This window comes from Phyllopteryx taeniolatus, chromosome 5, assembly GCF_024500385.1.
Source record: "Phyllopteryx taeniolatus isolate TA_2022b chromosome 5, UOR_Ptae_1.2, whole genome shotgun sequence".
Classification (NCBI taxonomy): Eukaryota; Metazoa; Chordata; class Actinopteri; order Syngnathiformes; family Syngnathidae; genus Phyllopteryx; species Phyllopteryx taeniolatus.
In genome coordinates this window covers 16,046,354-16,061,534 of record NC_084506.1, presented here as the reverse complement: position 1 = coordinate 16,061,534, position 15,181 = coordinate 16,046,354, and the positions used below count along the sequence as shown (strand labels likewise).

Here is a 15,181-nt window from a genome sequence, read left to right as displayed (position 1 = left end):
AAAAAAGCTGGGACAGGTGGCAAAAAAGACTGAGAAAGAAATGCTCATCAAACACCTATTTGGAACATCCCACAGGTGAACAAGCTAATTAGGAACAGGTGGGTGCCATGATTGGGTATAAAAGGAGCTTCCCTGAATTGCTCAGTCATTCACAAGCAAAGATGGGGCGAGGTTCACCTCTTTGTGAACAAGTGCGTGGGAAAATAGTCGAACAGTTTAAGGACACTGTTCCTCAACGTACAATTTCAAGGAATTTAGGGATTTGATCATCTACGGTCCATAATATCATCAAAAGGTTCAGAAAATTTGGATAAATTACTGCATGTAAGCGGCAAGGCCGGAAACCAACATTGAATGCCCGTGACCTTCGATCCCTCAGGCGGAACTGCATCAAAAACCGACATCAATGTGTAAAGGATATCACCACAAGGGCTCAGGAACACTTCAGAAAACCAATCTCAGTAAGTTCGGCGCTACATCCGTAAGTGCAACTTGAAACTCTATTATGCAGAGCAAAAGCCATTTATCAACAACACCCAGAAACGCCGCCGGCTTCTCTGGGCCCGAGCTCATCTAAGATGGACTGATGCAAAGTGGAAAAGTGTTCTCTGGTCCGACGAGTCCACATTTCAAATTACTTTTGGAAATTGTGGAAATCGTGTCCTCCGGGCCAAAGAGGAAAAGAACCATCAGGACTGTTATGGACGCAAAGTTCAAAAGCCAGCATCTCTGATGATATGGGGCTATGTTAGTGCCAATGGGATGGGCAACTTACACATCTGTGAAGGCACCACGAATGCTGAAAGGTACATACAGATGCTGCCATCCAAGCAACGTCTTTTTCATGGACGTCACTGCTTATTTCAGAAAGACAATGCCAATCCACATTCTGCATGTTACATCAGCGTGACTTTGTAGTAAAAGAGTGTGGGTACTAGACTGGCCTGCCTGCAGTCCAGACCTGTCTGCCATTCAAAATGTGTGGCGCATTATGAAGCGTAAAATACGACGACGGAGAACAGCTGAAGCTGTACATCAAGCACGAATGGGAAATAATTCCAGCTACAAAGCTTCAACAATTGGTGTTCTCAGTTCCCAAACATTTATTGAATGTTGTTAAAAGAAAAGGTGAACGTAAACGTGAGCCTGTCCCAGCTTTTTTGGAACGTGTTGCAGCCATAAAATTCTAAGTTTATGATTCTTTGCTAAAAACAATCAAGTTTATCAGTTTGAACATTAAATATCTTGTCTTTGTAGTGTATTCAATTAAATATAGGTTGAACATGATTTGCAAATCATTGTTTTCTGTTTTTATTTATGTTTAACACAACGTCCCAACTTCATTGGAATTGGGGCTGTAATTATATTATATTATGTGTGTTTGCCTGTCAGTCGGCAAGTGTAGCTGCACCAGATACATTAAATTACAAAAAATTACTTTTGAGTTGAAGCAAATGTTGGTAATTTCAGAAAACCTCTAAGTTAGAAAATTGCATAAACCTGATTTGTATAATTATTTATCACTCTTGTTTTAAACTGATTTTTGTTTTAAATACACCTGTTCCCTTGAAATTATAACAACTCTCAGTGTCAGACAGCTTCTGAGTGGCAGAGTAAATTGTGTATTTTGTTCATTACCTGCGGAACGGTGGACGACAGGTTAGCACATCTGCCTCCCAGTTCTGAGGACCCGGATTCAAATCCGGCCTCCCTGTGTGGAGTTTGCATGTTCTCCCCGTGCCTGCGCGGTGAATGGTTTGTTTGTTTCTATGTGCCCTGCGATTGGCTGGCAACTAGTTCAGGGTGTACCCCGCCTTTCGCCCGAAAGTCAGCTGGGATAGGCGCCAGCACACCCGCGACCCTGGTGAGGATAAGTGGTTCAGAGATTGGATGGATGGATGATGGAAGACTTTGGAGACATTGCAAATATCATTGAGTATAAATATGTAAATATGATGTACTTTATTGATATTATGTAATAATTATTATTATCTATGTTTGTTGATATCCTCCACCAGCTCCATGACTGCCATCAAGGTGGACCTTTTTGTTCTGAATGTCATATACTGCCCAACAGTTCCAAAATTGGAGCCGGGAGGGCGCTTTGTGTTCTCTCTCTTCCCACCCCCTCTCGGTTTTCAGCACCTGCCTTCAATCAGCCTCATCACCACCGGTGTATATAAGCCTGCCTGTTCCCGGAAATCCCCGCCTAAGTATTGCAGCCTCTCCTAGCGGTACCACAGCCCACCTTATGTCAAGTAAGCTATACTGTTCCTCGCCTCCCATGTTAACTCTTGTGTCTCCTTGTTCCCAGTGCTCCCCTGTGTTCCTGACCCACGTCATTCCTGCCACCAAGCCAGCCGCCTGTTCTGTCCACTGCCTGCCACCTGTCCACCCCGCCGCCTGCCAACACATCCAGGACCACCTCCATAACATTTTCTCAATAAACTGTTCATCATTTTACATCTGCCTGCTTTTGGGTCCAACTACTCCCCACACATGACACTGAAGCCAAATTGGTTTTCACCTAAAAGATCGTGTTTGTGAATAAATTTGTCAAATCTGTGTATCAATAATTTTTGAGAACTCTGGAAGTTTTGTACGTCTAAAAAGTGACGTGGTTCCCCTTTACGAGACGAATTAGTTTGGTTTTTATATTAAAGCGTAAATCGGACTAACCCGGTAGTGAACGCAGGCGTTTCCCTTCCTTCGTATCGTTTTCCAATTTAATTACATTTTATTTAACCCCCATATACGCTACACTCTTCTGGTATTTGAAGTGCTGCGGTCCTCACTCTACGATGGTGCTGACATATGCAGCTTCAAGTTTACAAACGGTGAGCAATCGACTAGTTGGAGCAGAAGTGTAAGAATATGTTGTCTAGTGGTACAAAAAGACATGCATGCTCAGTTACCACCTTACTTACATTACAAAATATATATATTAATGGTCTACAGGTGTTTTCCATACCAATATTTACTGTAATTATGTGTTTAAATCTGTGCTTGCGTAGGTTGACGACTGTGATAGGCTCCCCCTTACGTACAAATTCAGGTTGCACCACCGGCGTACGAATGGAACCATCACATGAAGCACCTGTAGTTACACGTTATTGAAAATATCCCTTATTAGTTCCTAAGTTGGGTTCCAAGTTAATCACTCCGGTCCAAAACATTTTTGGCAAAGACAGAACAGTTTTAACAAAGGTTCTTTGGCATTACATGACTTCCTTCTATGCTAATTGTCAACTTTGGGCTGATGTGTCATGTTACATTGGCATAATTCACCACATTCAACATTCCAAGGGTGCCAACCCAAAATATAAAAGGAATCATTGCCATTGTCCTTGGCATCAAGCATCACGACTGCAAAGGTGACTTTATATACTACTTTTCAAACTCTATTTGATGTGACTTTTTCAATGTTTACATCATTCTTGTTTCGCAGGGTCAGATGAAAATGAAATGCAAATATTTATTGTCAGAAATATGAATTATTTTTCAATTATTGCACAGATGGCATTTGCTCTTCACTCTTTGTTCCTCCTTTGTGGGATCAGTGGACTGTTGACCGGAGTTGTAAGTCAAAATCTGACTCTCTGATTTAAACATATTTCAATGTTTTTTTTTTAATGTTTCGGTGTCTTAACTTGCGTCAATGATCAGTCTTATTTTAACAATGTGTTTTTCTTCTTTAAAGTGGTCTTTCCCCATGAAGTTTTACAAAGGTTGGTAGCTGCGACTCAGTGATACTTTTTCAAATGAGCAATTTCTTAAAAAAAATAATAATAATAAAATAAAATCGCCATTGGCACCAGATTTCCTTGACATGTCTCCTTTTCTTTTGAAAAATAAAACAATTGTGTTGCAGACAATAACTGTCCTAAAGACTGGACTCAGTTGGACAGCCTCTGTTACATCTACGAAGAAGAACTGAGGAGCTTTGCAGATGCAGAGGTATTGAAGACAATAGTTGTGATGTAGTTTCAAACCAGTTTACTGCTGTTCCAGTCAGTGATCCATCCGTCTGTTGATTGGACACTTTGGTCCAGAGTCAAAATATCTTAATGTGTGAAATCAACCTGTTTACTCTTTTCCCATCAGGCTATCTGCAACATTCTTGGTGGGAATCTGGTCTCCATCCACAGTGGCCTGGAAAATGCAGTTGTACTTGAAGTGGCTAAAAACGGTACTGCTGGATTCTGGATTGGGCTCTCTGACAGTCTTGAGGTAAAAAAATCACGAGTAGTATTTCTTTCTGATGGAATCCTGTCACTTTGGTTAAGTCGAACTACTTTTGCCATGTAGAAAAGAAATGGCAAGGTGAATAGTCCACTCATTCGTTGAATAACCCTACAATTCCCTCTGAGCCCAGTGATGATTGCTTGTCAATCAAATGATGCAATGTTGATATATGCCGGTGGTGGCATGCATTGGAGCAAAGGTTAGAAATTTAGCGCCATTGCTGGGAAATTAGAATGAAAGAACACGCAAATATTGCGTGGGTTTATGCACCAAAAACCTCCCTGCCCCCGAGGCAAGCCGTGCAAAACAGCTAACAGCTTTGAATTTGGATGACATGGTGAAACAAATGGTTAAGTAGGACAAAAATTGTTAAATCTAATCTGAATTGTTTGGCAAATTCCTCTGGCTTCAACACAACAAGGAGAACAGTATGCTTTTCTGTGAATCGTGTGAAAAACGATGATAATCAAATACTTTGACAGGGGGGCAATCGTCAAGGGTCGCTAACACAGGGACGAGCTTTTAAAACTCAAAAATACTGCAGACCCAGTTTTTTATTTGATGTGTCGTCTGCACACATTTCCCCCATAAAAACACGGCGCTGGTTTACATCACATAATCCCGCAATGCACATTGATTGATGGAGTTACTGCAAATAATGCGGAAATCGTGACCTAATGTCATATTACCAAATATATTAAATATTATTATAAATTGCAGGTGGCAAATGTAAGGGTTTATAACGCTACAGACATATTTTACTATCAAAGACAAGTATATTTGTAATAATAGTAACATACACATCATCAATATCAAACATTGCAAGTGGTTCTCAAAATTTTACAGCAAGTACCACCTAAAAAAAGAAGCCATCATAATGACAATATTAAAATACAGTAACATAGTGTCAATCACAAATGAGGCAGAGGTTTTATTCCTAAAAGTATACCTGTATTTATTGTATGTAAGCCACTGCAACATTATGCACACTTCCAACATTAACATTGTGCTTGAATACAGGAAAAAATTTACTTTTGAATAATGACTACATTTAAAAGTATTCAACATAAATGTTAAATGAAAGTCATGCTCCAATAAATGTTTAAAAATAAACATTTCTTAAACATTAAATGCAAATGTACAGTACTGTAATTAAAGGTTGAATACAACTCAACTGTATTTGAAAAGTAAAAAATCTACTGTTGTGATTTAAAAAAAATAGTTTTTATAACAACCTTCATTGTAATGTTTGACTGTATCGTGATTTAAATGTGAATTTTATGAGTATTTAATTCAGACTCTTTTCCATACTACTCTTTGAGAATCATAGATGTAATAAAGCAGATGAATATTTTTTGATTGATTTATCAAATTCTATTTACTACCATTGCTGAACTGAAAAATAGTTTTAGTGGTTGAATGTCATGCATGATTAATTTGCGACTATTCAAAGAAGCCCAGTAAGATGGCTCAAATTTGGTTGAATTCCGTTTGAAATCCCTTTTCAAGAGAGCTGACTGCAAATGAAAGCGTCCGCATTAAAGCGCGTCACGATGCTGGATGGTCTCTGTGACAGATATAATTTGATTTTAAATTTGTTAAGCACTATACATTCTAACTATTTATGGTCTCGTACTTGTACAATTAAACAGTAATCGTGATCTTGTAAGCACATTCAGCTGTAATTTTGATTTTTGATCAAATACCTATATCGAATATCGTTGTTAGAGGGAATGGTAAGCTATTTTACATTTACACATTGAAAAGAGTAAAATTATACAGCTTCATTAAAACGTTGTCAACAAAAGTGGGGTGGTCTGACCCATGAAAGCCCAGGGCGGAAAATGAGTTACACTCCGGCTCCGCTTATCCTCACTAGGGTCGCTCCCAAGTGACTTTGGTTGAGAGGCGGGATACACCGCGAACTGGTCGCTAGGCAAACAACCATTCACACCTACAGACAATTTGTAGTCTTCAGTTAACCTACCATGCATGTTTTTGAAATGTGGGAGGAAACCAGAGTATTGTTATCAACAGAATCACCTGACCTTCTACTCCACACCCAATCACCTCCAACTCCAGTTTGACTCAGTTTTATGATGACACTGTGTGATTCAAATAATGGTGAAACACAATCAAGAGGCATTCAGTTGTGACAAATAAACAGCATAGGCAAATCCAAGGAGTTGTTATCTTAATGTTTGACTCATTCAAATCTCACTTTGTTTTCCAGGCTGATGACTACATATGGACTGATGGGACACGTGAGGATTTCACTAACTTTGATGTCACTAATCCTTCTCTGCCACAGCCTAATAGCGCTAATGGTGACTGTGTACAGCTTGATAAGAATGGTAAGTAAAATCAGTGGTCAACGTTTGCTAATAATATATTGCTGGTATACTGAAACATACATTTCTTACAGATGGATTTTGGCAAACTATGGGGTGCGCTGACCTTGCACCATATGTTTGCGTCATGGAGGCGGGCCACTAATCACCCCTCTTACCATCCTGTCTTCTGTCACCATGGTGTTTGCTAATCATGATGACTTAATGAGACAATATAAAACTTTCGTGGTGTCTTTGTATGTTTGGGTTAACTATCAAGTCTCCTTTAATTCCATAATGCTCAGTTGTTATCGACAATAAATTTGTAACGTCAAAAAGCATCTCCGAGTAAATGAAGGAATCTGTCAGCATCAAAATGTGTCTTTGTTTTAATCCACTCCTTTTCAAACTTGCTGAATCTATTGCTTGAAACAAACATTAAAAATCACCATACTGAAGATATAACAACAGTGCAAAATTATTGCTGATCACAATGCAAACAACTATTAAAAGCCTCTCTAAGTTTGATGAAAATTTGATGCTCATCACATTCATTGCCAAGATCAAACAGAGACGTCACCTTTAGTACAGTGGTGCAAAAATAAAACGGGAATTAAAATTAAAATATGTACATCCATCCAGCTTCTTCCACTTATCCAGGGTCGTGTCGCAGGGCCAGCAGCTTCAGCAGAGAAGTCTAGACTTCACTCTCCCCAGCCATTGTCCAACTCTTCCGGGGGTATCCTGAGGCTTTCCCAGGCCAACTGGGAGACACAGTCTTTCCAGCGTGTCCTGGGTCATCCTAGCAGTAGGATGTGGCCGGAGCACATCACCAGTGAAGCAACCCAACCAGATGCCCCAGCCACCTCATCTGGCTCTTCCCAATATGGTGGAGCAGCGGCTGGACTGTGAGGCCCTCCCGGATGACCGAGCTTCTGACCCAATCGCGAAGGGAGAGGCCAGACACCCTGCAGAGGAAACTCATTCCAGCCTGTTTAATCGTTGATCTTGTATACAGTTCAGTTAAGACCCACAGCTCGTGACCATAGGTGAGGGTAGGAACGTAGATTGACCGGTGAATAGAGAGCTTCGCCTTTTGGCTCAGCTCCTTCTTCACCACGACAGACCGATACAGAGTCCACTTTACAGCAGATGCTGCACCGATCCGGCTGTCGATCTCCCGCTTCATTCTTCTCTCTCCACCCTTTTCCCACTGAGGAACGTGCTCAGATTTGAAGGTGCTGATTTTCATCAAACAGCTTCATACTTGGCTGCGAACAGCTCGAGTGAGTGTTGAAGATAGGCAGAGAAAGGCACATGGAAACTTGTCAAAGGCGTTTTTTTTTGTTTTTTTTTATTACTAACAACTTGGTTGGATTGATTAGCTTAGATTTTTTTAAAAAAATCCACGTCTTTTGGAGATGAATGGCCCTGGGGAGATGGATCTGGTTTGTCTGATAGGTCAAGGTTGTTATTTTTACAAGTAGAGCGGGTCCTCAGTTTACGATGGTGCCAATGTATGCAGTTGAAGTTTAGAAACCGTGAGCAATGAACAATCAGCTTGCCGCCTCTCACCCTGGGCAACTCCAGAGTTGAAGACAATCCAACCCCTCTCGGGAAGACCGGTACCATAGGCCAAGCTGTGTGTCGAGGTGAGCTCGGCTATAGCTAGTCAGAATTTCTTTAACCCGTACACCAGCTCAGGCTCTTTCCCTACCAGAGACGTGGCGTTCCACGTCCCTAGCGCTAGCTTCTGTAGACGAGGATCGGACCGCCAAGGTCCCCACCTTTGGCTGCCAACCAGCTCACATTGTACCCGACCCTTTGGCCCCTCCCACATGGGAAGGGGGACCCTTATTGCCTTTTCGGACTGATGACATAAACGTGGTTATTGATTAGTCGACTTTAAGCGTTAAACATCCATCCATCCATCCATTTTCTGAACCGCTTCTCCTCACTAGGGTCGCGGGCGTGCTGGAGCCTATCCCAGCTGTCATCGGGCAGGAGGCGGGGTACACCCTGAACTGGTTGCCAGCCAATCGCAGGGCACATAAACAAACAAACAACCATTCGCACTCACTGTCACACCTACGGGCAATTTAGAGTCTCCAATTAATGCATGTTTTTGGGATGTGGGAGGAAACCGGAGTGCGGTGAGAAAACCCACGCAGGCACGGGGAGAACATGCAAACTCCACACAGGCGGGGCCGGGGATTGAACCCGGGTCCTCAGAACTGTGAGGCAGTCGGCCAACGTGCATCCAGCGTTAAACATCGATGTGGAATACTAAAGTCAACTCGTAGACTAATCTCTTCCACCTGTAGCGTGTATCAGAACCGAGCTGTTATGCAAGCAGTATAATTTTGGTGGTCTTAACACTGCCTTTTTTAAAATCTGTCTTTATTTACCCTGTGTGGGACTTTGCTACGGGTGGTAATGTCAGGGAGTACAAGTGCTTTGTTACTGTACTTGAGTGACTCCAGTGAAGTCAAAATACCACATTCTTTTATTTATCATGAATTTAGGTATATGGTTAATCTCTGATGGCCAGGCTGATATGTGCGAGCTATCTTATCTTATTAGTCAACACAGATTTTTAATTACACCACTGAAGTACTGCAAAATAAGCATCCACACATCCATTTTCTGTACTGCTTATCCTAACTAGGGTCGCAGATCAGTTGGAGCCTAACCCAGCTAATGAAGTGAACTAAATACCAATAAAATTTAAATGAATACCATTATAATCAATTTAGCTATTTTACAAATGTTTACTTCCAGTACCCAAGTATACTTAGTGTGAAAAAAGTCTTATGTCATATGTTTTATGAATATGCACAGCTACACATTCATCCATGTAGCAGTGGTCAGAAATAATGGTGAAGGGATTTGTTATCTATTTGTTCCCTTTGTTATCAAGGGGAAACATCCAGAAGGACAATAGGATTGGGCTGACGCCTGAACCTTGAGGCGCTCCTCTACTTTAAAGAGAACTACACCAGAAACTTGTTAAACCTATTACATTTTCAGTGCAAACTTTTTGGCAAAGGCCAGATGGAAACTTGTCAAATGTTTTTTTAATTTTATTTTATTAGTAACAACTTGGTCGGATTGATTAGCCACAGGTTTTTTACTCACATACTGTAGGTGTAGCATACCCCCCTGACCCCCCCCCCCCCCCCCCCCCCCCCCCCGCCCCCGAATGAAGGATCGCACTTATCTGATGAATTTTCAGGTTTAATGGCAGCAAACCATCAATTTCGCCGTAAGAGTTTAGGAATACACAAAAAACAAGGTGTAAACTAAAAAGCATACTCTTAGAGCCACCTATCTTAACGTTTACAAAATCAGTAATCTGGAGCTCTTGCAGCAAAAATCAACAAGTATACAATTCTGGTAACACAAATATGTAGCGATTCATTAACACAATAAACATACCTTGTGCCTCGATCAAGGGGGTTGCTTAGCACAAAATACTGTTCATTTATTTTGCTCTGTGACGACTTATTACCTTTCAGTCCTTTCTTTGCCGTTAAGCTAGTTCTATTTTTAGAACAGGCCTGCAGGATACTCGTGGTCCTTGGGTGCTCACGGGTACCACTTTGGTGACCCCTGATCTAGCCCCACCTCGGGCTATATATTTGACAGATAGCCACTGGGAGGACTTACGTTCCATCCAGCCATTCTCTGTGCCGCTTATCCTCACTAGGGTGGTGGGTGTGCTGGAGCTTTTTCCAGCAGACTTTGGGCGATCGGAAGGGTACATCCTGAACTAGTTGCAAGCCACTCGCAGGGCACATAGAGACAAACAAGCATTAACACTCACATTCATCCTATACGGACAATTTAGAGTCTTCGGCTAAACCTACGATGCATGTTTTTGGAAACTTGAGTACCCACAGAAAAGCTACGCAGGCACGGGGAGAACATGCAAACTCCACACAGGAAGGCCAGATTTGAACTCACGACCTCTGACCTGTGAGGCGAATGTGCTAACCAGTCGCTCACTGTGCCACCTGGCTTTAGGTCAACTTTGGTGCACTTTTATGATTCTAATAATGTTGAAACACAATTAAGATGGATTACATTGTGACAAACAAACAGCATAGGCAAATCCAAGCAGTCGTTATCTTTTCGTGTGATTTCTTCAAATTGTCTTCAATGACGGTGACTACATATGGACTAATGGCTTACTTGAGGATTTCAATAACTTTGATTCAGATAACGGACAATAACCTTAATGGTAACTGTGTTGAGTTGGATGAGGATGGTAAGTAAAATCAGTGATTGTTGAGAATATGATGCTGTTACTGTATACTTCAACATTTTCTTTCTTCTAGATGGACTTTGGTGAACTTCAACCTGCGGGGACATGGATGCATATGTTTGCATCATGCGTGCGGTCCACTAATCACACCTATTACCCATCCTGCCTTCTATCACAATTGACTCAGTGAGACAATATAATTTTTTAATGGTGTCCTTGTATTTTTGGGATAACTGTCAATTCTCCTTGTCTTCCACATAATGCCCAGTTGTTATTGACAACAAATTTGTAACATCAAAGAGCATCTCTCGAGTGAATGAAGGACTCTGTCAGCATCAAAATATAAGTCTTCTTTTAATACACTCCTTTTCAGACTTGCCAAATCTATTTATTAAGACTTGAACATTAAAAAAAAAAAAAAAAACATTGTACTGAAAGTGTAACAACAGTGCTAGGTCATTGATGACCACAATGCAAACCACTAATAAAGGAAATAGTGGAAATGAAAATTTTATGTTCATCACATTCATTGATAAGAATGTGTCCAAACACAAACTTCACCTTTGGTATAACGGTAAAAAAACAAAAGAGGAATTACAATTAAAATGTAGAAGAAGAAACAAAATTAAGTGTAATAATTAAAGAAAAGAAGTAATGATGTGATAAAAATCCTCCAAAAATATGGAATATATAAAAAATGTGCAACAAACATCTGAGTGTATATTCACTGTGCAAACGTGTAAAAGCTATCACTGTGTAAATAATATTTTGGTTTGGAGTCCAAAGCAGGAATGAAAAGATGATTGTCGGTCAAGTTAATATAGATAAGGGGATGTTCTCAGTGATGGTCCCCAGGAAATGGAAAAATGTCACAAGATGATTGGGAGCAAGTGGAGCTGTGTTCGCTCTCAAGTCAACAATCATCTCCACTTGCTTCCACACACCATTAAACATGGTTTAAATATGGCACATTAGAAGTGTACAGAATATTAAATGTGGTTTAAATATACCTGTACTACATTACGGCTGTTTCGAACAATAAATGTGATGTATCGCTGTATGGAACATGAATATGGTATAAATGACTAGAAGGACCATATAAATGTACGGGCACATCAAAATATTATTTCATATACAGTACACAATCGCCCGGGCAATTGATGAGTTTCATAACTACAGACGGGCATAGTTCTGACTGAATCATTAAATTTGCTCTATTTGGGGAGGGATTGTGCAATTAACTGTCGATTCTGATAGTTACACAATGAAGGCGGACATTTTTTTGGGAATTCCCACCGGGTCCCTTGGATCCCGAGGGATGGGAGTATATTTTACAAATTATCACGGGATTGGGGAACACCGGGAGCAAAACCCGCAGCAGGCGGGAGCGGGAATTATGACAACAAAGTCACTGGGAGAGGGCAAGAGTGGAATTATATTAATAAAAACCTGAGCAACTGGGAGTAAAAAGGTGGGGGTGATGGGAGTGGGATTCTGTTAAAATTTGTTTTGGGATTTTGTGTCAGCCTCTAGTACACAACTGACTTTGACTGAGGTACCGGTAGTGCGGGTTCCCTTCCCACTTGAGGCTGATATTTTTGGCGGCTTCCCGCAGGATAGGTATGAATTGCACGATTCATCACAGAAGCGGCCGCGAAAGAAAGTCACTGGGAGTGTGAACTATGACAGGGCATCTACATTCTTTATCCCTACACATCCCTACATGTTTGAGTCATAAAAATATAATAATAATAATAATACTGTTTATAGCCTCGTGTGGATGGAATATATCCCATAAACTACCCTGTACCTTTTTGAAAATAAATATTTATTTTTTTTTTTTTTTTTAGATTACCCTGTGGTTTTGTCTACTTTTTCTTCTTCTTTTCCTTTCGGCTTGTGCCGTTAGGGGTCGCCACAGTGCGTCATCCTTTTCCATGTAAGCCTATCTCCTGCATCCTCCTCGAACACCAACCGCCCTCATGTCTTCCCTCACGACATCCATCAACCTTCTCTTTGGTCTTCCTCTAGCTCTCTTGCCTGGCAGCTCCATCCTCATCATCATTCTACCAATATACTCACTATTCCTCCTCTGGACGTGTCCAAACCATCGAAGTCTGCTCTTTCTAACTTTGTCTCCAAAACATCGAACCTTGGCTGTCCCTCTGATGAGCTCATTTCTAATTTTATCCAACCTGGTCACTCCGAGAGCGAACCTCAATATCTTAATTTCCGCCACCTCCAACTCTGCTTCCTGTTGTCTCTTCAGTGCCACTGTCTCTAATCCGTACATCATGACTGGCCTCACCACTGTTTTATAAACTTTGCCCTTCATCCTAACAGAGACTCTTCTGTCACATAACACACCTGACACCTTCCTCCACCCGTTCCAACCTGCTTGGACCCGTTTCTTCACTTCCTGACCACACTCACCATTGCTCTGGACGGTTGACCCCAAGTATTTAAAGTCCTCTACCCTTGCCATCTCTTCTCCCTGTAGCCCCATTCTTCCCCCACCCCCCCCTCTCATTCATGCAGATATATTCTGTTTTACTTCGGCTAATCTTCATTCCTCTTCTTTCCAGTGCATGCCTCCATCTTTCTAACTGTTCCTCCAGCTGCTCCCTGCTTTCACTGCAGATCACAATGTCATCTGCAAACACCATGGTCCACGGGGATTCCAGTCTAACCTCATCTGTCAGCCTATCCATCACCACTGCAAACAGGAAGGGGCCCGGGGCTGATCCCTGATGCAGTCCCACCTCCACCTTAAATTCGTCTGTCACACCTACAGCACACCTCACCGCTGTTCTGCTGCGCTCCTACATGTCCTGTATTATTCTAACATACTTCCCTGCCACGCCAGACTTCCGCACGCAGTACCACAGCTCCTCTCTGGGTACTCTGTCATAGGCTTTCTCTAGATCTACAAAGACACAATGTAGCTCCTTCTGACCTTCTCTGTACTTTTCCATCAACATCCACAAGGTAAATAATGCATCTGTGGTACTCTTTCTAGGCATGAAACCATACTGTTGCTCGCAAATACTCACTTCTGTCCTGAGTCTAGCCTCCACTACTCTTTCCCATAACTTCATTGTGTGGCTCATCAACTTTATTCCTCTATAGTTCCCACAGCTCTGCACATCACCTTTGTTCTTAAAAATGGGTACCAGTACACTTTTTCTCCATTCCTCAGGCATCTTCTCACGCACTAGAATTCTATTGAATAAGCTGGTCAAAAACTCCACAGCCACCTCTCCTAGATGCTTCCATACCTCCACAGGAATGTCATCAGGACCAACTGCCTTTCCATTTTTCATCCTCTTTAATGCCTTTCTAACCTCCCCCTTACTAATCATTCCCACTTCCTGATCTACCACACTTGCCTCTTCTACTCTCCCTTCTCTCTCATTTTCCTCATTCATCAACTCCTCGAAGTATTCTTTCCATCTAGCAAGCACACTGCTGGCACCAGTCAACATATTTCCATCTCTATCCTTAATCACCCTAACCTGCTGCACATCATTCCCATCTCTATCCCTCTGTCTGGCCAGCCTGTATAAATCCTTTTCTCCTTCTTTAGTGTCCAACTTGCCATACATGTCATCATATGCCTCTTGTTTGGCCTTTGCCACCTCTACCTTTGCCCTGTGTCGCATCTCAATGTATTCCTTTCGCCTCTCCTCGGTCCTCTCAGTGTCTCACTTCTTCTTAGCTAACCTTTTTCCTTTTATGATTTCCTGTACTGTGTGGTTCCACCACCAAATCTCCTTCTCTCCTTTCCTGCCAGAAGATACACCAAGTACTCTCCTGCCTGCCTCTCTGGTCACCTTGGCTGCAGTGGTCCAGTCTTCTGGAAGCTCCACCCGTCCACCGAGAGCCTGTCTCACCTCTTCCCGAAAAGCTGCACAACACTCGTCCTGTCTCAGCTTCCACCACATGGTTCTCTTCTCTGCCTTTGTCTTCCTAATTGTTAAATATATTATAGAAGTTATCATTTATTTGCTTAGCTTGCATTAGTATGATGGACAATTTTAGATGTTTCGCCTTCAAAAAGAAGACTCAGCATCATCCATGGAAGGGCGCTTGGACCATATGGGAACTTGATCGGATGTGGTCGGGTCGTGACAGGTGTTGATCCAATATTATGTGTTGTGTCTTATTGCTTAAAATACTATGTCTGGGAAAAAACCCTCTTATTATCAAATATTTTGTGTTGTGTCTTATTACTTAGAATATTATCAAATATTATGTGTTGTGTCTTATTGCTTAAAATACTATGTCTGGGAAAAAACCCTCTTATTATCAAATATTCTGTGTTGTGTCTTATTGCTTA

The 15,181-nt window shown here is 41.6% G+C and overlaps 1 protein-coding gene across 1 annotated transcript; it reads left to right on the top strand.

The window, feature by feature from the left end:
• Positions 1–3,294: 3,294 nt before the first annotated feature.
• Positions 3,295–6,952, top strand: LOC133477843 (lactose-binding lectin l-2-like). The gene is made up of 7 exons (XM_061773076.1): positions 3,295–3,374; positions 3,517–3,579; positions 3,701–3,728; positions 3,872–3,957; positions 4,105–4,230; positions 6,479–6,599; positions 6,671–6,952. The coding sequence occupies exons 2-7, from the start codon at positions 3,517–3,519 to the stop codon at positions 6,739–6,741; spliced, it is 495 nt and encodes a 164-aa protein (XP_061629060.1). The 5' UTR covers positions 3,295–3,374; the 3' UTR covers positions 6,742–6,952.
• The last annotated feature ends 8,229 nt before the right edge of the window (positions 6,953–15,181 follow it).

What these genes read in the sequence shown, in the direction of transcription:
- LOC133477843 (XM_061773076.1), top strand. Translation starts at nt 3,517, where the DNA reads ATGGCATTTGCTCTTCACTCTTTGTTCCTCCTTTGTGGGATCAGTGGA. An exon ending in CCCCATGAAGTTTTACAAAG is followed by an intron (nt 3,729 to 3,871) that starts GTTGGTAGCTGC and finishes ATTGTGTTGCAG; the next exon opens with ACAATAACTGTCCTAAAGAC. An exon ending in GGAGCTTTGCAGATGCAGAG is followed by an intron (nt 3,958 to 4,104) that starts GTATTGAAGACA and finishes TTTTCCCATCAG; the next exon opens with GCTATCTGCAACATTCTTGG.